This window comes from Mesoplodon bidens (assembly GCF_964165515.1).
Source record: "Mesoplodon bidens genome assembly, chromosome: 13".
NCBI lineage: Eukaryota > Metazoa > Chordata > Mammalia > Artiodactyla > Ziphiidae > Mesoplodon > Mesoplodon bidens.
Genome location: NC_138169.1, coordinates 85,594,365 through 85,615,239, shown reverse-complemented (window position 1 = coordinate 85,615,239; position 20,875 = coordinate 85,594,365). Strand labels below are relative to the sequence as shown.

The window sequence follows — 20,875 nt, the reverse complement described above, 5'->3', positions numbered from 1 at the left end:
TTTCTCCATCCATTTGCAGCAGATACCATTTTGATCTTTTAACCCTAAAGGCTAACAGCACATACTGATGCTCCATAAATATTTAATATTAAAAAAATCCCCTGCTTCACCCCTTCTAAGCACTTAACCTCCAGGAATTTCTCGCAGTGTTCTTAATATGCCATGCTATTCCATACTTCACTACTTTTGCTCTTTTGTTCCCTCTAATAAAAAAGTGGGGCTCCCCTGGTGGCGCAGTGGTTGAGAGTCCACCTGCTGATGCAAGGGACACGGGTTCGTGCCCTGGTCCAGGAAGATCCCACATGCCACGGAGCGGCTGGGCCCGTGAGCCATGGCCACTGAGCCTGCGCGTCTGGAGCCTGTGCTCCGCAACGGGAGAGGCCACAACAGTGAGAGGCCGCATACCACAAAAAAAAAAGTGTCCTTTTTTGCCTTGTGTATAAATACCTCCTCATCCTTCGAGAACCAACTCAAACATATCCTCTGAATGAAGCCTTTCCTGCTGCTCCCAAGCAGAGCTGGGCACCCCTCCTCTGTGGACCACCATCCCCCGCGCTTTCCCCTGTAGTCTGCCTCTGAGTCTGTCTCTCCTACTCAGAGCACGTGACCACAGGGCCCTTGCACCACCTGGGCCTACTTGAAGAGGAAACTGTCAAGAATCTGCCCAATGGGAAATGAATGAATACCTGAATCAACGGTTGTACTTCCCTCCTATCTACATTTCCAACACCTCCTCTTATTCAGTCTCAGACATATCAAAGAGCAAAACCCTGTAGAAAGTAAAGGACTTTCAGAAACACATGAACAGGAAGAGGGAGGGAGAAAACAGGTTAACAATAAAAAAAAAAAAGAAAAAAAATCACAGGACAGACAAAGGAAACCAGAGGAGTAGCTGCCCGTCTGTATTTCACTCCTGGGATCAGGAGGGCTAAAGAATCCTGTGATTCCACAACAGAATTTTAAAGTCACCATGGAACATTTTAAAATAAAAATAAAGCAAAAATTACTTAAGTCACTGAGATAAGACCTTTTCACTGGAAAAGACCTTAGAGACAGAGGCCAATGTTTTCAACTACAACACCAACAAATGACAATGTGTATTTTATTTCTATTTTCTTATGAGCTGATCACACTTACTGCCTTGGAATAAATCTATGACCCTACTCTTCCAAGGCAAAAATTCAAGAAAACACTATCACAAAAAAGGAGCACGGGATATGGTGGTGACGAAGATGCCCTCCTCTCCCTGTGAGGAGAGGCAGAAAACAGTTTCTTCTGTTTCTTCCCCGTTATCCTAACCATACCTCCGACTCTCTCCTGGATTTACAAAGCAGTTCACTACAAAATATCCTACAATCATATCTGAGAAAAAGTGTATTTTATTTTAATATAATAACCAAGATATCTCCTAGATTTTCAAAATGAAAAGTGATTTGTTTATAAAAAATATAAAATAACATCCATTCAGTATTTAAATGGTATTTCAAGGACTTCAACATCAGAGGAATAAACGAACAATGTACATTTGGTATTCCTCACTGACAGGAAGAGAGACAGTCAGCATTATGTGGGATTTTTAAATTTTCAAACTAAAGACAAAAATATACCATTAAACAAAAATCATTAAAATATTGTAGAGATAAAATATGTAACACATCCTTTATAACAAGAGTATTTTAATGTTAGTTTTGATGTTTTTTATAAAATTGAGAGATGCTGCCCTTTATATTGTTACATGCATAATTTATGACATGATATAAAACAAACTTTTTCTATCTATATCCTTTTTTCTATGTCTCTTTAACCAAAACAACCAGCCGAACCAAAAACTTATTTTATTTGCATACATCTGTAGGTATGATGGCTGTAATTAATTGTTCAGCTAAAAATGCAGTCCCAGGGTGCTCTTAATGATTTAGGTATACACAGCTTTAGTTCTCAGAGCAGACTAAAAATAGTGATTTTAATTTATTCCTGCTGCCTAAAATTACACACAACCATGTATTTTTAAGTATTTCCAGCCTATAAAAATTACTAATTTTTGCCACTTGTGTTTATCTGCATTTAGACTTTGATTTGGATAAATTAAGCTCTCAAGTGTTCCTTGCTTTATGAAACTCTGCATGTTGTACACTTCAACACAAATAAATGACTTGTACCATTAGAGGTTTAAATAATGTAATGTATTTCATGCTCAGCCTGAAGCTGGATTCCAATGAAGTTGCTAATGCACGTAATGATTAAGTGTAACTCAAATACTAACTGTGTTGTTGAAAACATGACAGGCAATAATTTGGTCTATTATATTCTGCCATTTAATTGCCTAGTACAGACATTCTCTGACACGTTATGAAGCAATGATTTACAATTATTCAAGCTGCAAAGGTCAGAAAGTGACATTATAATCATCTACATAGAGATCCCTTCTAATGCACAAAAACTAGGTAATGCCACACACACACAAAAAAAAAGTTTTGCTGCATTAGTAACTTTCTATTTAAGGTTTCTTAAACCAACTAAGAATACACAGTTCATAAGCACATTAATACACAATAGAAACTGTCTAGGATCTTTTCATGAACCCAGAGGTGACAGATTTAGTAAATGCCCTATTCTCTCCTGATTAGGTAAGTACTACTCAACTGTTTATATACAAGATTCAAGACTAAACACAGGGAAAGCAGTCAGAAAATAACATAACCCCTAAATCATGCATACTGGGGTTTTTGTGAATAATGGCATACAAAAGCTAGGTATCATTTCCCGGGTTTACTGAAATCACAGACTACTTACTAATTTTCTACTTAAGTCTTTTTTTGTAGTAACTAGTAATGAAAAACAAAAACCATAACCCAAGATGATCAATTTTCCCCCTCCCATCCTAATGGAAAGACAATAAAATCTTCACTTTTTTAGGTACTTATTTCTATGATACTAACACGTTCAATTTGTAACAACTCAAGTGCAATAAATTATCAACACATAAAGGAACAATGAGGAAAAATAATAAAATTATTCAAAACAACACTTTAATATGAGAAGAGTGAAACAGAGAGAGACCAAAAAAAGAGAGAGAGAAAGAGACTGAATACCAGAATATTAAAATAAAATACAGTGCAAGCAATTTTTTAGAATAATGTAAGTCTGAGCAAAAGCAGAAAACAAAAGTGGCTGGGGGCTGGAAGTTACAGCTATCACATGCTAGAGAAAACAACCTAGACAGAAAAAAAATAAGTACAAATTAAAATCAGTAACTAAAACAACAGATATTACAAAAGCAGAGAAATAAAGAAAAGGTACAGTTAAAAGGAAGGAAACAGTGGTCTACCATTACTGGCCCATAATTTAACTCCATCACTAAAAATACTTTTACTCTCATGTTTACTATCTGTACAATGGGGTAATAAACATGAGATAAACAATCTCATGAAACTGAGATCAACAAATGAAATGACTGCTGCTAATTAAGTTGTACACTAAAACACAGCACTACTTAAAAACTATTTATTACTGAGAGTATCATATATACACTAATGTGTGTGTGTATGTGTGTACGCACACGGAGGAAGAGATTATTAAAATAAATGTAAATGAATTTAACAAAACATGGTTTCCACAGTGATGTTCTTAAGCCACTGAGATTTTTAAGTTCTTGACTACTGAAAAATAGCAAAGGTAAAGATCATGGACTTAGTAAAAATGTGTTTACCTATTTTTAAACATATGTTCCCAACAAAATTATTAACTTCTATATAAGGTGCTTTCTATTATTTTTTATTTTCTCCCCCACTAAGCCCTATGTCCGACCCATAGCACATTTTCATGTTAGCTATCCATCAGTGCTAAATATAAATTCACCTATATTCTATAAAATTCCTCTTGAGGTCATGCTCAGAAGTAAGAAAAACATTAAGAAAGTGTAATTCAAAAAGTGCTCCTCCTAAAAGTGAAAGTAAAATGAAAGGCTTTTAAATGAAGTTATCTATAACATGTTCTTAAAACAGGAAGTGCAGAGCAATACATTTTTGAAACCTATACCCTGATATAAGCATGTAAACCATGGGTAAACAAAACTTAAATCTTGAATTCTGAATCCCAGCTAGCATTAGGAATTAGACATCGAATACAATACATTCAGCCTCTTTGGTCAAATAACTCAAATCCATGATATACTGTGGCTAAGATTTGCCGATGAGGGGGACAGAGAGATCTTAAAATTGAGCTTAAAAATTCAAAGAAGATCAGTGTAGGTTCAAACAACTGAAATAAAAGTTTAAAAGGCAGTTTTTATTAAAGGAGTAGCTAATGCACAACCCTTAAATTAAGCTTTAGCAAATAATATATGATACCTATTCGATGAGCATCTAAAATCTTAAAGATATGAAAAAGAAGTCATACAATTACAAATAAACTGAAACATTAATACTAAGGTCTTTTCAACAAAATGTACTGTTTGTTGTTTTCATCAATTTCACCATAGAATATAAGACTTTTTCAAGAGGTTACTAAGGAAAAATAGTACAACACTGTGAGTAATAATTTCACTTCAAAAATGTGCCTGCCCCACTGTTTTCATATATCATTACTCTAACAGAACTATTTGAAAAACTGTTTATTTCTTACAACTCAAACAGTGAAGGGGTTATTAGTAAAATTCTAAAACAGACACTAAGATACTAACTACTGAAGAAAAGAAAACATAGTGCAAGACCTTCTGCTTGTGACAAAATTATAGAGTTAATGTTCCTGAAAGATCACTTCACCTTTTAAAGCATGATTTTTTAAAAGGTAAAATTTATAGCAATTAAGAGCTAATGAAGAAATGCAGCATGAGCTGCTTATGTTCAGGAACTAATAGGTCCACTGAGCATTTCTAAGATTATTTAGCCATCAATGATAATGAATTGACATTGTCAGTGATGTTAATGTACCAGTGCTCTCTACTGCCACTAATCTGATAGCCAATTCTCTCTTTTTTTTAACATTTTTTACTTTAATTTTTAACCTACATTCTGCTCTATCCCTTTGAAACACATGGAATACAGAACAACCTATGATACTTTTTCTTTAGCATTAAAGGGTATTTAACTCATTATTGCTCTGTGTCAACTACATAGGTCGATAGGCATCCTGCAGTTTACTGAAATTCTTCAGAACTTTTAGCTTCACTGTAAAAATATCTAGCCTGTACAAATAACTATTATGTGACTTTTAAATCAAATTTCACATAAAAAAATTAAGAGAACTATTATTTCTTGGTCAAATAAAATTCAACGACTATTGTAATTCTAAGAGATACTATTTGAGAATGTAGATTGCTTTTTCTATGTATACACACACACGTAGACCTCTCTGACAGCCGTATAAAACTCAACATAGCTATATGTACTTATAATTCTTTACTTGGGAATCACTATATAAACCATTAGTGCAACATGCCAGTTGTACTTGCTAAGCAATGAGCTAAGCAAGTGTGCACTGCTCAAATCACACAACCAAAGCCAATCAATCAGACGTTGTTTTTGACGCTACATATGTCAGAAACTGCTCTCTGAAAGTTTCTTCTTCTCTTTCCAGGTTTTGGTAACGCTAATAAAAAATGAATGGAATTAGGTTTCTAATAACATAGTATGCAAAAATTATTTACTTATTTTGCAGACACAAAGAAGAAACTGCTTATTGTCATAGCACAAATTTTCATTGGAGTCAGGGCCTTCCTCTTTCCTATAACTCACATGGTAAAAACAATAAATGAGGTATCTTTTAAAATTCCAAGACCTGGAGCAATTAAATGAACCATGTGGCACTCGACCCTTGAAGCTAAAATCAGTAGCAACAAAACTCATTCTCCCACTGATCTTCAGGGGGCTTTAGGGCAAAGGTTCATCTTCATTTACTTTAGCTCCAAGTCACTGAACCATCAATTCTGCCAATGAATAAATCACAGGCCATGGTTAATAAAACTGCTTGCAAAGTTATTTGCAAAACTATCTTAAGGCTCAAAAAATGCAACTGCATCCTGGGATGAAATGTACAGTCCACTAAAAAACAGAAACTGTTTTTGACTTAAAAGACATTTACACAGTAGTGCTAACCAGAAGAATCTTCCACTGAAAAAATAAACCTAATATAACATGTACGCATTGCATAATTTAATTGAATCTGAAGTGTTTTGTGAATTAACCATAAGAACTGCAGGTTCCTCAGGTTTCACATAAAGTGTTTTTATATGATGCACTTATTAGTTAATTTCTCTAGCATAACAGCATTAAAATATACTTTTAATCAGAAGTAAGGTATTAAAATCCAGCTCTGAATGTCCTATGATATACCATAGATGTCATGGCATTTTAAAACCTTTTAAACATTTCTGCTAAATTAATTAGTGTTGCATTAAGGCGTCTCGTTGCTTCCTATTAAATGCAACACATTTGAGTGACAATTAAACATTGTGAATGATTCTTTAGAGGAAAGAGCCATTAACTAAAACAGGAAAAAAACAAGTTTTGAAATAACGTTACACAAAAACCTACATTATACACTGGTTTTTTAAGCTTCATCCCTGCAATAATCAGTTCTCTGAAATTAAATCTTTTTCTGCTTTTTTCCTTATAGAATGTGTCCAATGTATCCAAAGAGTCATTAATGTGATTAAAATTAAAGTGGTATAGCAAAAGAAAAAAAAACATACATATAGAATCCTGAAGCTATATTATGTAACTTTTTATGTCTTTAAATGGAATTTACACTTCTCTCTGGCAATATGAATGAACATCCTATAATTTAGGCAATTTACAGATTACAGGTTCAAATTGACCTTGTAGCCCATAAAATTGCTCATCTTCAGTACAGGATTAGAAGTGGGAGAAGAATGTCATAACTGTGTTTAAGGAATTTACCATAACAATGGAAAGAAGGATACGCATGCATAATTTTAGCCACTCTTACTCGTATCAGCTTTGAATTCTGAAACAATGGATATCCTGCACATGCTTCCTGGTTCACCACGGTAGAGACGGTTTCAATTTACTCACCCACACACATGACACTTGTATTCCCTCATCCCAAGGTGCCTTTTGACATGGTTTCTGGCATCGCCAAGCTGAGCTGTTGCAAAATGGCATATCTTGCACTTGAATGGTTTTGATCCTAAATAAATTTAACATAAAGTATGATTTGAATTTGAATAATACATTACTGATAAAGTTTTAAAAGAGGCCCAGATCTTAAATCATACTTATAATCTAATTACAAATTTCTGTCCCCAAAATGGAATACCTGCATTCCTTTCTAACTTGAACAGACATGCATTCCACAATTATTCCACCAAGAAGACTTTAATGTTCCAATGAGTATTTCTAACTTTCAATAACATTTCTAAAATTTAAAGTCAAAGATGATACACCTGAGCAGTACTAAGTAGATGAGATGAGCTACATAATTTCAAATATTTTTCTTACAATTCACAAAAATAGTTTTAAAAGTCATTTAACATTTTAAATGGAACATTTTAAAAACATAAATGCATACAGAGTAGCTGATGTTTTTTAAAAATATATTTATTATCAAATAAATTTCTCAGTGGCCACATCCCCATTCCCTCATATTTCTACAGCTTTGAATTTTTTCACATTAATATTTCAGTTCTTTTTCTAACATTTATCCCAAATTATTCACGATATTACTCTTTCAATACCATACAATATAAGAATATATAGTGGATAAATTATTTGCTTTTATGATCATTTTAGAGCCAAAAATCTGTGATGATTCAGCAAATCAGAATTACTGACATTTTGGCTATTGTTGATTTCAAGAACAAACATTTCAACATAAAGGGCACAGTACCAACAATTTTTTTATTTCACAAAGGAATAAGATTAATCTATACTCAAAAATGAGGAGACAAAATTATTTCAGAGTCCACAAACTTATTGTCAGTAATAGGTAGATTCTAACTGGAACATAGTTACTAATTGATAATCAGGACCCATATTAACAAGAAGCAACACTCTTCCGAAGTGTAACACATATATACCATTTTCTAATTCTAACCTTTAAATCCTCAAGAAAATAAAATCATAAAAAAAAAAACAGTTTAAAATTGGTACAATGTTTCCAAATTTTTCATAGCATGTTTAGTACCTACTTGGTGAAGTACCTCTTCTAATATAGTTAGACAGAATATGAAATATGTGAACTTTAATAAATATACAAAAAGAGCTCAAATAAAAGAGTTGCAGTAAATCACTTTTGATCAATGGATCTTTGTGCAATGCCCTTGAAAAACAACCCTCCAAGAATACTCTGTTGAAATTGAAGCGCTCAGTAAAAAGTTTTAGAGTCTTAAATTTCAATTTAATTCCCAAAAGCTGACAAAAAAAGTGAAGCATTTAATTTTAATCTTCTAACAGAAATAAAAAAGTCAACAGTACTAAGCACGGGCAAAGTTGAATATTTCACAGTTCAAAGACCATGAAGCCAGATCTTCTAATACTTCCAGTTCTACTGTTAGAAGTAGAGGTAAAATATATTTAGCACCTGAATGGTTATATCTAGTCAGCTTTATATGTTTAAATGTCAAAAGCAGGTTGAGACTGCAGCTTACAGCAATCACATCCTATAAGTCACATTAGAAACTACAGTTTATTTAAATGATTCTGATAAAACTAAGCCTATCACTACTTTGAAACATTTCATCTTGACACAGCATTCTATAAAGGGACTTGTAAAAGAAAAGAGTAAGAAGAACCAATTTACCTGTACTTTAAATTAAACTGCATTACAGGTAATTAGGAAATTATTAATCAACAATAACATCAGGACTCTAAACAAAGAAGATAAAGCTCTCTCAACACGTGTATTACTACAATTTTGGTGAAAGGATCCAAAATATCTCGTGACTAAAGCCCTTGTGTGCTCGCTCTGCACTACAGGGTGTGAGTTCCTCTGTGTGGCAGCACGTGGGCCACGGGGACTGGACACAGACCTTCAGCACTTTCAGTGGACTGTCCGTGGCTCCCTGGTGGAAACCGCAGTTCCTTGGGGTTTCAGCCATCACTGCTGGTGTGCTGACAACACGTCCACGAGTCACCCTGTTGACTGCTTCCATGTAGAAATCACGGAGGCCCTGACTACTTTTTGTATCTTACATGCAGAGATGTGTTAACATCTCCTTCCTGGCCATAAAAATTCTAATACTACGGGACTAGGGGTAACATTTTTCTGTATAAGAAAACAAGAAATGTCCCACTTTTTTTTCCTAACTGATAGCGTTTCCATTTTTAAGCCTGCTAGGCCCATTCCAAAATGAATCCAGGCATAGTATTTTTAAGGCAAAATGTGTAAAACCATATATTTCTAAATTTGTCTTTCAGGCATATTGAGATTATTATAAACTGCCAATATTATTTTAAATAGTCCCACTCCACGCGACAGCATTACCCTCGGTAGTTTTTGTTTTGTTTTAATTTGGCCTGTGAGGTTCTCTGAAAGGGAAAAATGAAATAGGGTCTCTAGCTTTCTGGCACCTCACAGTGTTACCTAAAGAATTCCAAAGACTTTAAAAACAAAGCCTCCCCCTCAGACCTGCACTGGCCTTCCTCAACTTCATTCACTGCCGACTGCTATGCATACATGGATGTGACACTGACACTTAAACAATCACAAGAAGACTTTAGGTCTTAAAGAATCAAGGAAGATGGATACAACCCATTATCTAATTAATGCTTCTCCACTCCACAATCCTCCCTACACTGAACACTTCACTGGTTCCTCTGCTCATGTGTTTACTCCTTCATTCAACAAACAGCACGGAAAGCCAGCGCCACGTGGGGGTGAAGCAGTGAGCAAAGCAGAGGCCCTGCCCTCGCTGCGCTTAAACTCGACGCACTAACTCCCCCTAACCGCCTCTTCCCAAGCTGATCTGTCTTCTAAACCATCACTTATTAAGGTACAAACACCACCAGCCCTAACGTTCTCCCACGTGTGGACATTGCCAAATAGCGCCAGAGACCAGCACACTCTGAACAGGAAGTTAAGGGCTTCAGACAGTCTTCCGACTTAATGACCTCTGGTAGAGGAAACCAAAGCTCTAACTACCAGAACAATGCCGGAGAGAAAATGAACAGCTTTTCCTGTATTACTAACACAAAGGGAAAGGAGACGCTGCTCTTTCTGGTCATGTGGATGGCTTCATACCAGCGAGCACGCAGGACAACTCTGGGAGGCTTTTTTTCCCACAATCCTTGATAACCAAAACTCATTTGTTTTTTCTAGTGCTGCTTTTATCGTGTTAAGGATGGGAAGAAAAGGTTACATAACACATATAGTAAATCACAAAATATGAAAACAGGGATTGGAAGAATAAGCCCTTTTCCAGTTAACCATTAATAACAGTCCCTGAATTACTATTTCATGGACATAAGCAAAGTATCAGAGAAGCAATTCATTTTAAGATGCCCCCAGGAAAAAAAACAAAACAAAACAACAACAACAAAAAACCTTGGATTAAAACCTGGAGAGCAACCTCCCCGCAAAAAATGACTTGCAAAATTGAAATGTCGGCTGGCACTGGGGACTCAGGAAGAGAGCTCTTTGCGGTGCCTCAGAACACAATAAAAATGTACTTGCTGATAAGCCAACAGGAGATGTTAAAAAGTACGCTAACTTTTACTAAATGTTACAATCAATGATGTAACTTATATAAGTAGGGTTACTCTGTCACATATTGATAGTTACCTCACTTTCACATCCACATTAACTTGATTTTAAATGCAATTAATACATATAGTCAAGGAAGACTAATGGACTACATTCTGCACTTAACCTGGTGGACATTTTCAAATGGCACAAGTGACCAGTGCAAACCTATTTTGCATTGTAAACGACTAAATAAATCTTAATGGATTAAGAATGATCAGCTATCAACACACAAGGGAAATTAAGTGCTGAAATGCCTACATTGATTATTTTAAATTATTAGCCTTACTCTGTTCTTGAATTTGTATGCTTTTAGTGAGCTTTAACACATTTACAAGACTTATTGACTATAATTACAAGAGAATTCAAGTAATGGACACATCAATTATAAGCAACATGTCTTGACCAGACAGTTGCATAAAGAATTCTAAAAAGAGCTCCATTAGCATCTTCCTCTTAGTTTTATTCAGTTTTATCTGCCTTAAGAGGGCATGTTAAGAAAGAACCTATTTTCTGCACACATGAATAAGCCTGATTTCTAAAACCATATCATTTCAGAAAGTGACCGGCAACACGGTACCGACAGAGGTATTAATAAGGCCAACAAATAAGTATTTGACCTTACTCTCCAGGAGTGGTTCTACTACATGGGAAGAGCTGGGATCAAGAGTACAATGTTTATATTTACCTAGATTAATCTTACGCAGGTTGCCCTGTTACTTTCTTCAACGAAAAACTTTTATCTATCTTTAATCACCCTAAACTATTAATAATGTTTCATACCCTTTTGTCTTCCTCCTTGTAACCGTGCACTAAGTTTCAAAAACTGCATGAATTTAAAGTATAGCTTTAATAATAAGCCATTATTTAAAAGTACAGTAAAATAAACCTTACAGTTTTAATGAAACTATGTTCATTGAAATGTGAATTTATTATTCAAATCCACTCATAATTTAACCATGGAGACAGAACTTGTCTAAGCAGAGCACAATGATTTAGAAAAGCTGTCCATTTAAAACAAAGAATGTATGGCAGGTTTACAGAAACAGTGCAGCGAATGTTAACATAAATTTAGAATAGTGGCTTATGTATTTTCCACAAAAATTTTTTTTTAATTTCTACCTAAAATTGAACATTAAAATGGAACACTACATGTGACAGCACAGAAATTAAATCAAGTGCTATCTCCATGTAAACCAAATCCCCAGGACATATTAACTTTGAAAAGTGTTGACTAATTTTGATCCTTGAAAGCAGAATCTTGTTGCCTGGGAGTTACACTTCGGGATATAAGCTATCTGGCAATTAATACATTTAAATCCCTAAAACTGTAAGAAAATTTTCATATTCCACTCCTCAAAAGCCACTTAATATGTCCTCTGAAACCCAAAGTGCCACTTAATAGACACCCTGGAAAACCAAACAACTAGGACTTAGAGACAACTGAAAAGCTGGGAGAGACAGGAATATGACAAACGCATCAGAGGGACTAGGCTAGGCTTCTTGATAAAAGAAATCTGCCAAACATCGTGCCTTTGGAATTACTAAGGCTCAACTAATTACCTTAAGAAATGTTAAGTGTCAACAAAGACTATGGCAGCGTCCAGAGCCATGGGGCAGTGGGAGGTGAACTGGGTGGAGGCCGACTGGCAAATGCAGTTAAGGACTCCACGTCTGGATGGGAACAAATGTCCGAACTCTAGCACTCCTCTGCCCCTGGTGGGTAAAGAGAGGTTTGCTGCACTTTACATACCTGTGTGAGTGCGAATGTGTGCTAGGAATGCCATCGAATTGCTACTGCGACACATCTTCCCACAATACTTGCAAACGTTCCCCTGATTTTCCTCTCTCTCGCGGTTGATTTGCTCAGTGTCTTCCACTATGTACTTATTCACCTCTCGGAGCAGTTCCTCATGCTGCCCTTTAATATGCAGAAATAAATTCTGTTCAGAATCAAAGGGCTCTGTACACTTGACACATTTAAAGGTGGCCCCTCCCTCGGGAAGCTCCTCAACGCTGGCCTGTTCATTTCTCATGTGACCAGCACTGGCCAAATGCTGATGGAGGTTGCTCTCCGTGTAGAATGACTTTCCACACAGCAGACAGTGGAAGTGTTTCTCTTTTGTAGGATGCTTCATGGCTATGTGAACATTCAGTCCACTCAAACCATCTGCTAAGAAGCCACAGTCATCACAACGAATTCGTGTGGATTCGGCAAAGGAACCGCTGTCGGATTTCTTCTTTTTCACACCTTGAGCACAGTCCTTTAAGGGCAACTCACTCATTCTCACTCCTGCTGCTATGAGCCCCTCTTCAGACTGGTCTAACAGGTCCCCATCTTCAGGGTTCTTTATCCTTATGATGGAAGAATCAAACCGGCCAAAACTGTACACGGCTTGTCCTTTATCATCAATACTGATTATAGTTTCATAAACATCAGTATTTTCAATGGTGCTATCAGAAGCTGGACCATCCTCTTCCAAAACTATTTTACTTTCATGTTGGGAATTCATCAGAATCTCCTTATTCTCTAGAACGGGATCTTCTGGCACATCTTTCAAATCCCCTGAACTCTGCACACTTCCAACTTTGCTCTGACCACTGCTACCCAGGTTGAGCTCTTCTCCAGCTGCTCTCAGCATGGTGCTCTCAGCCGAACGCTCTCCTTCTAGAGCTCCGGGGCGCACGCGTTTGCCAAGGACTTTATCTGCCTTGTCCCCTACGTTTCCGCCATCACTCTTGCAACGTGTGTTTGGATCACTGACGTCATTCAACACACTGTGGTTTTTCTTTGCTGTCTCATAATTCAAAGCTGAGCTTCCTGAATTTTCATTCTGAAAATTGCCTGGGGAGCCATAATTAGAGGAAATATTAAGGAACACCATCTCCTCCGGTTTTGTAACTTTATCCTTGGCAAGGGGCTGCTGGAAAGCTTCACAGAAGGAATGATCTTCGCTGAGATTAGATTCTTCCTCAGTCTCAATTTCTACAGAGCCAGGAGCGCCGAGTACTCTGGACATATCTAAATTAGTATTCTCGTCCAAAATAGAACAATCAGCAGCACTTCTAGTTTTGAGAGTCTCGGAGGGTTGGTCTGGAATTACCTGAAATTCTTCAGAACCTTGCTGATGCTGCCCTTCAGGGATAATGATGGTTCTGGACATTTCTGCAGAACTGGCTTCCACATTCGAAGAGTTCAGGTAAGACTGCCTTTTCATCTTATGTTTCTCTGTTGCTGCGTGCCTGGTCATCTCCCGCCGAGTCACAGCATAGTAATCACAGGCCATGCAATAAAATGCAAACTCTCTTGTATGCTTCCGTTTTATGTGCAGTTCTAGAGAAGCAGAAGAATAAGCGTTAAACTCACAGTGCGCACATTTGTTATCTCCTGTACCTGCGTCATCTCCCTGGGAGCAGGCATTGCCCTGATGGATAAGGTCCTCTGGTTCTAGAGACGTTTGTTCCTTTTTCTCAAGAATGTGGCCGTTAGTTTCCCCATCTGTAGAGTGAAATACATTCTCAACGTCGACTTCAACTGGATTCCCTTGCTCTAGTACTGGCTTTTCCGAAACAGAGGTGTCTGCTTCAGCTGACTCGTTGGCAGGTACATCCGAAACTGCTGAAGTGGTGGTCTTCCTACAGGCTTCAAGGTTACCCCCTGCCGGGCCAACAATGATATCTGAACTTGGTTTTCCACTCGCTTCTATTTCTACACGTCCTTTATGTTTCTTGGTGGCACAATGACGTTCCATGTCTCCCTTAGTTACAGTATAATACTTACACACTTTGCATAAATAACTGTACTGGTGACTGTGTTTTCGTCTAATGTGCACGGTCAAGTTTGTAATACTCGAGGCCAAAAGACCACAATGTGAACACGTCCGTGAGATGTTACCTTTAGGTCTCCCTCTCTTTGGGGCAGTGGTCAAAGCTAATTCAGCCTCTTTGGTGATTACACCAGATTGTGACAGCTCCTGGGGAAGGAGGATGCTCTTGTCGAGACAGGTGTGCTCCTGGAATTGCACACCTTCCACATGGCCTTCTATCCTTCCATTCCCAGAAATGGTAAACTCTTCTTTTTTGTCATTTGCACCTATGCAGACCCTTTCAATACATTCTTCAAAGCTTAAGCCAATATTATTTTTCTTAGCGTTTTCAAGATGTTTGCTTCTCTTAATGTGTTTCTCCATTCCTTCTTTGCTCAATGAGTAAAGATTACATGCCTTACAAAGAAAGTGATAGTCTTGACCATGGCGGAGTTTTATGTGTCTTGTGAGAACAGTGGAAGATCTTGTTTTATAAAAACACTTCTTACACTGAAACTGAGGCTTATTCGCATGTCTTACTTCATTTCCATGGCTTACCCTGGACTGAACTGGTTCTTCCTGAGCTGCTTTTCCTGACTCACTCACAGAATCTTTTGTATTTTCTGATTCTAAAGTACTTAAAGGTAAAGTCTGTAAAACCAAATCATTGTTAAATGATTGAGAAGTCTTTGGCTGACCCAACAAGTGAATGTGCTTCTCAGTTGTTTTGTGTTCCTCCATGTCTTTCTCAGATGAGAAGAACAGATTACAAGGCGTGCAAAGGAAGCCCCTACTGTGCTTTTCCTTCATGTGGTCTCTCAGGTACATTTCATTCAAGGAATTAACGGAAAAACACTGACAACTGAGGCCGGGGTCGGTCTGCTGATGCTGGTTATTGTGCAAGTGTGCATCCAAGTCCCTCCTGGATGCACTGGAAAAGCCACATGTCTGGCAGTGAGACTGCATCTCTCCTGCATGGCACCTCTTCACGTGGATTTCCAACTCTGTCCTGTTTGTGGCTGTGTGTCCACAGTCTGTACACGTACACAACACCTGGTCGTCAGAAGGCGGCCTCACCATCAGCGAGTCAAAGGAGCATGGGAGATGGGAGCTTCTCCTGTCTTGCTTCAGGTCCTGGGTCTCTGCAGATGTGACGCACAGACCCTGGACGCTGCCACCGGTTTCTGCGTGCTGAGGTGTTGACTCAGCATCACTTGTTTTCATCTGTGTTCTAAAGTGTTTCAAACACAGCCTCTGAGTTTCAGTAGTGCCTCTTTTATTAATTCCTAAAAGAGTGAACCTTTTCTTCGCCTGGCCCCTTAAGGCGAAAGTGCCAGTGCGTCGTCGGAAGCTGTTGCCCAGCATGAGGATGTTCCGCTCAGATCTGGGTCTGGAGGCTGTACTGACACCGTGGGCTGCCTGGAGGGTGTTTCTGGTAGATTCCAATTTCTCTAGGAGACCCTCTGAGGTGACTAAGTCTCCTAACTTTTTACTCTGGTTTTCGGGATTCCGAGGTATATCAAGGGAGGTTACATTTTCTTCAACAATCTCTACTTTTTCTGGCGAAGTGTTCCTGGATGGCATCATTTCAACCAGCAACTCACTGCCACTTCCACTTTGTTTAGAAATGCTTCCTCTGAAATCTTTAAATTTGCTTCCAACGTTTCGTAATCCTTTTGAACCACCATTCTTTACTATTGGCTTAGACGCTCTTGGCTTTGTGCGAACACTTTTTGTTCCCATGGGACATGGCTTCTTAGGAAAAGGCTGTTTGGTTAAGATCTGTACAAACCCTCCACGAGCAGCAAGGTTCTGACGCCGGAGATGTGTTTTGCCGAGACAGTGTGCGTTCAACAGGTTCTCCTCCACACACTGAAAGCCACAGAGGTCACAAGAAAAGACCCTCTGCGGCCCGTGCGCCTGCCTGACATGCACATGTAAGGTCGCGCTACTCTCCGCTTTGTGGCCACAGGGGCCGCAGGCATGGTCCTCAGGCTGCTGCGTGTGACACTCAGCATGCTTCTCCAAATCGGAGCAGGAAGCAAACGAGTGACCACACATGCCGCACTGCAGAACTGCATCCACACTTCCGAGGGTACCGCTCACACGCATTTCATTCTGGGGGAAGGGAAGCTCTCTTCCTGGATCAAGGAAAACCATCTCCTGAGTGGGCTTCTTCTCAGCATCTGTTCCCAGAGAAGCACTGTCCATGGGGCTAACGTTGCAGGGGGTGGCGAAGGCACCAGGAAGACACACGCCTCCATCAGGGTCACTCATGAGGGCCCCCACCCCTGTCCCCGCCAACAGGACACCCGCTTCCAGGCCTCCGCCCTCAGGCCTCTCTGACCCATGGATGAGGGACTCTGCCTCAGCTAATTTCATTCTCTTGGAAGCGTGATCATGTCCGTCGTTCTCCACGACAGTGCTGTCAAAGTCCGATGACTCTAAAAAACCTCTTTTGCTTATGGAATTCTCAGAGGAATCTGCCATCACCTCAGATACAGGCCCACAATCTACATCATGGGGTGAACTATTTCTCAAGTCTTTTGCTTCTTTGTTTACGCTGTCATCCTCATCATTCTCTGGTTTCTTCTCAGTATCCATCACTAATAAAGTGCTGATGATGCTTCTTGTGTCAGGGGTGGCTCACTGGGCACACATAACCTGGGAAGAAAATAAAAACAGTATAAAACCTTTGAACATAAAGAAAAGACACACAGGACTTCCCTGGGGGCGCAGTGGTTGAGAGTCCGCCTGCCAATGCAGGGGACACGGGTTCGTGCCCCGGTCCGGGAGGATCACACATGCCGCGGAGTGGCTGGGCCCGTGAGCCATGGCCACTAAAGCCTGCGCGTCCGGAGCCTGTGCTCCGCAACGGGACAGGCCATACGGTGAGAGGCCCGCATACCGCAAAAAAAAAAAAAAAGAAAAGACACACAAGTTAGTCCAAAAGTCGACATAAAGTGACACACTAGACGAAAAATATCATAAGATTAGCCTCGAGGTCTCCTTTACATTGAGATGGATTTGATCACGTGTGCAAAGTCCTTTATGAAATGCATGACATCAGATTTGGGGCATACCACCACATTGTCATATGCTGACTCAGGAAGCAATGCTACACTACTTTGATAGAAAAAGTAATTTTCAACCAGCTTACAAAAAAACTCCCATGTTTTAATTCTTTTTACTGGTACATTTCAATTTACAAATTAAAAAAAAAAAAAAAACCAGAGAAGCCCTCTTTTCAAAGTACATTTCCGTGAACTCCCATTCTGTAGAACAGATTAAACAAAAACTGCTGTGATACAAGTCAGGGGGCCAGCCCTCCCCCTCTTTAGCTTCCCAACAGAAGCCCAAGTCCCAGTGTAAAAAAACATAATTTTAAAACAACTGCTTCATCCTCTTCCCCTAGAGCAAAGAGTCTGACTATCATCCTTCTAACTATATCCTAATTAACAACATGCATATGCTCATCACACATCATCGTTCATGTTCAAGCACTGTTGCCAATGAACAGCCACTTCTGTTCCAGCTGTCAATCACCAATGTCTTCATCTAACAGTCATTTTGTGTTGTCTGAAGGTTAACAGGTTAAGGGGAAATGTCACTGATAGAGTAGAATTAATAACGTAAATTTTAGTGGGGGGAGGAAGAATTTTATTGAATAAAATGCTTTAAAGTCAATAACATTTATTTTTCATTATGCTATTTAATTCAATTAAAACATATCATTTTCCACTTACTTTACACCATGAATGGAATTCTCAGCCAAATGCCATTTGAGTTGATGTTAATAAAAAGTATTATTCATCAAGTATTATGGCCTCAAAGCTAATGGTAACTATTTTTAACTATTTTAACCTTTTTTTTTTTGTTTTTTTGTCACGATGACAAACCAAATGAAGGCTGTTGTTCTGACTCTGCTAAAAGTAGGGACTAGAAATTATATATAAGATAATGACACCAAAAGCATGAGTAACAATAGAAAAAATTAATAAACTGGTCTTTATCAAAATTAAAAGCTTCAAATGACATTATCTTCAAAGAGCACCAAAAAGAAGGGAAAAGACGAGCCACAGGATGGGAAAAATGTTCTGCAAATCAAAGCTGATACAGGAGTTAATCTAGAATATATAAAAAAGAAATCTTATAACTCAATGATTTTTTAAAAATCTAATTTTAAAAGGAGCTGAGGGGCTTCCCTGGTGGTGCAGTGGTTAAGAATCCGCCTGCCAACGCAGGCGACACAGGTTCGAGCCCTGGTCTGGGAAGATCCCACATGCCACAGAGTAACTAAGCCCGTGCACCACAACTACTGAGCCTGCGCTCTAGAGCCCGTGAGCCACAACTACTGAAGCTCTCGTGCCTAGGGCCTGTGCTCCGCAACAAGAGAAGCCACCGCAGTGAGAAGCCCGTGCACCACGATGAAGAGGAGCCCCTGCTCGCCGCAACTAGAGAAAGCCCGCACACAGCAACGAAGACCCAACACAGCCACAAAGACCCAACGCAGCCAAAAGTTAATAAATAAAAAAAATTTTTTAAGAAAAGGAGCTGAATACACATTTCCCCAAAGAAGATATGCGAATGGCCAAAAAGCACATGAAAACATACTCTACATGAGTATTCATCAGAGAAATGCAAATCAAAACTATAATGCAATACCACTTTACACCCACTACGATGTCTAGAATCCAAAAGTCAGATAAGGGACTTCCCTGGTGGTCCAGTGGGTAAGACTCCACACTCCCAGTGCAGGGGGCCCAGGTTCGACCCCTGGTCAGGGAACTAGATCCCACATGCATGCCACAGCTAAGAGTCCGCATGCCGCAACTAAAACCCGGCACAGCCAAAAATGAATAATAAATTAAAAAGAAAAAACTTTTAAAGTCAGGTAATAACAAGTGTTGGTGAGGATGTGGAGAAATCAGAACACTCATACAATGCTAGTGGAGATGTAAAATGATGATGCCACTTTGGAAGAGTCTGGCAGCTCCTCAAACGATTAAACATAGTGTGTCTTACAGCCCAGCAATTCCACTCCTAGGTATATGCCCAAGAGAAATAAAAACATACGTCCACACAAAAACTTGGACACAAATTTTTACAGCCGTATTATCCACAATAGCCAGGAGGTAGAAACAACCCAAATGTTCAGCAACAGATTAATGGGTAAACAAAATGAGGTACATCCGTACAACAGAATGTTAATCGGCCACAAAAAGAATGAAGTATTAATACAAACCACGATATGGATGAACTTTGGAAACATTATGCCAAGTGAAGGAAGCCAGTTACAAAAGACCACATACTATATGATTCCTTTTATAAGAAATACCCGGAATAGGCAAATCTATAGAGACAGAAAGTACAATAGTGGTTCCTTAGGGCTGGGCGGGAGCACAGGACAGGAGATGGGAGTCAGTGGGGTAGTGGCAGTAGATAATATCTAAAAGGTGATGAAGACGTCCTAAAATTTACTGTGGTGATGGTTGCACATGTCTGTGAGTATACTTAAATCCATTAAATCATAGTATGAATGGGTGAATTGTATGGTATGTGAATATCCCAATAAAGTTGCTTAAAAATATATAAATTATCATATGTAATTTACATATAAAAATATCTTGTATTTATTATAATATATTGAAATATAGTAACATATTGTATCACTCTTGTAAAAGAGTGAAAAAGATAAATGTATATAGTTTTATTATACTTACAAGATGTACAACATCAGATCACCATTTCTTCAGAATGTGTTCCAGAAAATATAAATTATATAAAAGGTCAATAGGTGTTTTGAGGGGAAAAAATATGCCTGGTCAAATAAGTGTAAAAAACTCTGGTTTAAACAAGTATCTTTATCACAGAATTTCTCAGTACATAAGTGTTTCCCAAACTAATTTCATTACAGAGCCTTTTGTTTATAAAGAATCAAGAGGCCAGTGTTCCAAAGGACCTTTTAGAAAATGCTATTTTAGATAAAGCATTGGGTTTGCTATTCAACATTCGTAAGGCAACAGTAAAAGGAGGAAAGAAAGTAAGAAAGAATGAATCATGTGTCTATTCCAAAATCTTCACTTAGAGCCTACTGTATGCCAAGTACTTTTGGTTGTACTAGATAATGGAATTAAAGCAAAGAAAAAACACAAAATCTCTGCCTTACATTTTAAGGGGTGAGACTTTCTTTATTTAATAGATATACTGTCCAGTCCAGGACATCGACTTCTGGTCAAGAGTCACAGGGACTGGATTTACTCTCATGCACCAAACAAAAAAGAAAAAAACAGAATCTATAAAACAACAGCACAAGACACTGGAGATCGGGCACCAAAAGATAGGGATCCTGAGAGATGAGAAACAAA

The 20,875-nt window shown here is 38.4% G+C and overlaps 1 protein-coding gene across 1 annotated transcript in view; it reads right to left on the bottom strand.

Moving 5' to 3' along the window:
• Positions 1–20,875, bottom strand: part of ZNF407 (zinc finger protein 407) — a 418,812-nt gene that overhangs the window by 376,502 nt on the left and 21,435 nt on the right. The window contains exons 2-3 of the mRNA XM_081251875.1: positions 12,455–17,171; positions 7,035–7,149 (exon numbers count right to left, since the gene is read on the bottom strand). Of these exons, the coding sequence (XP_081108001.1) occupies positions 7,035–7,149; positions 12,455–17,111 (4,772 nt within the window). The 5' untranslated portion in view covers positions 17,112–17,171. The remainder of the gene's footprint in view (positions 1–7,034; positions 7,150–12,454; positions 17,172–20,875) is intronic.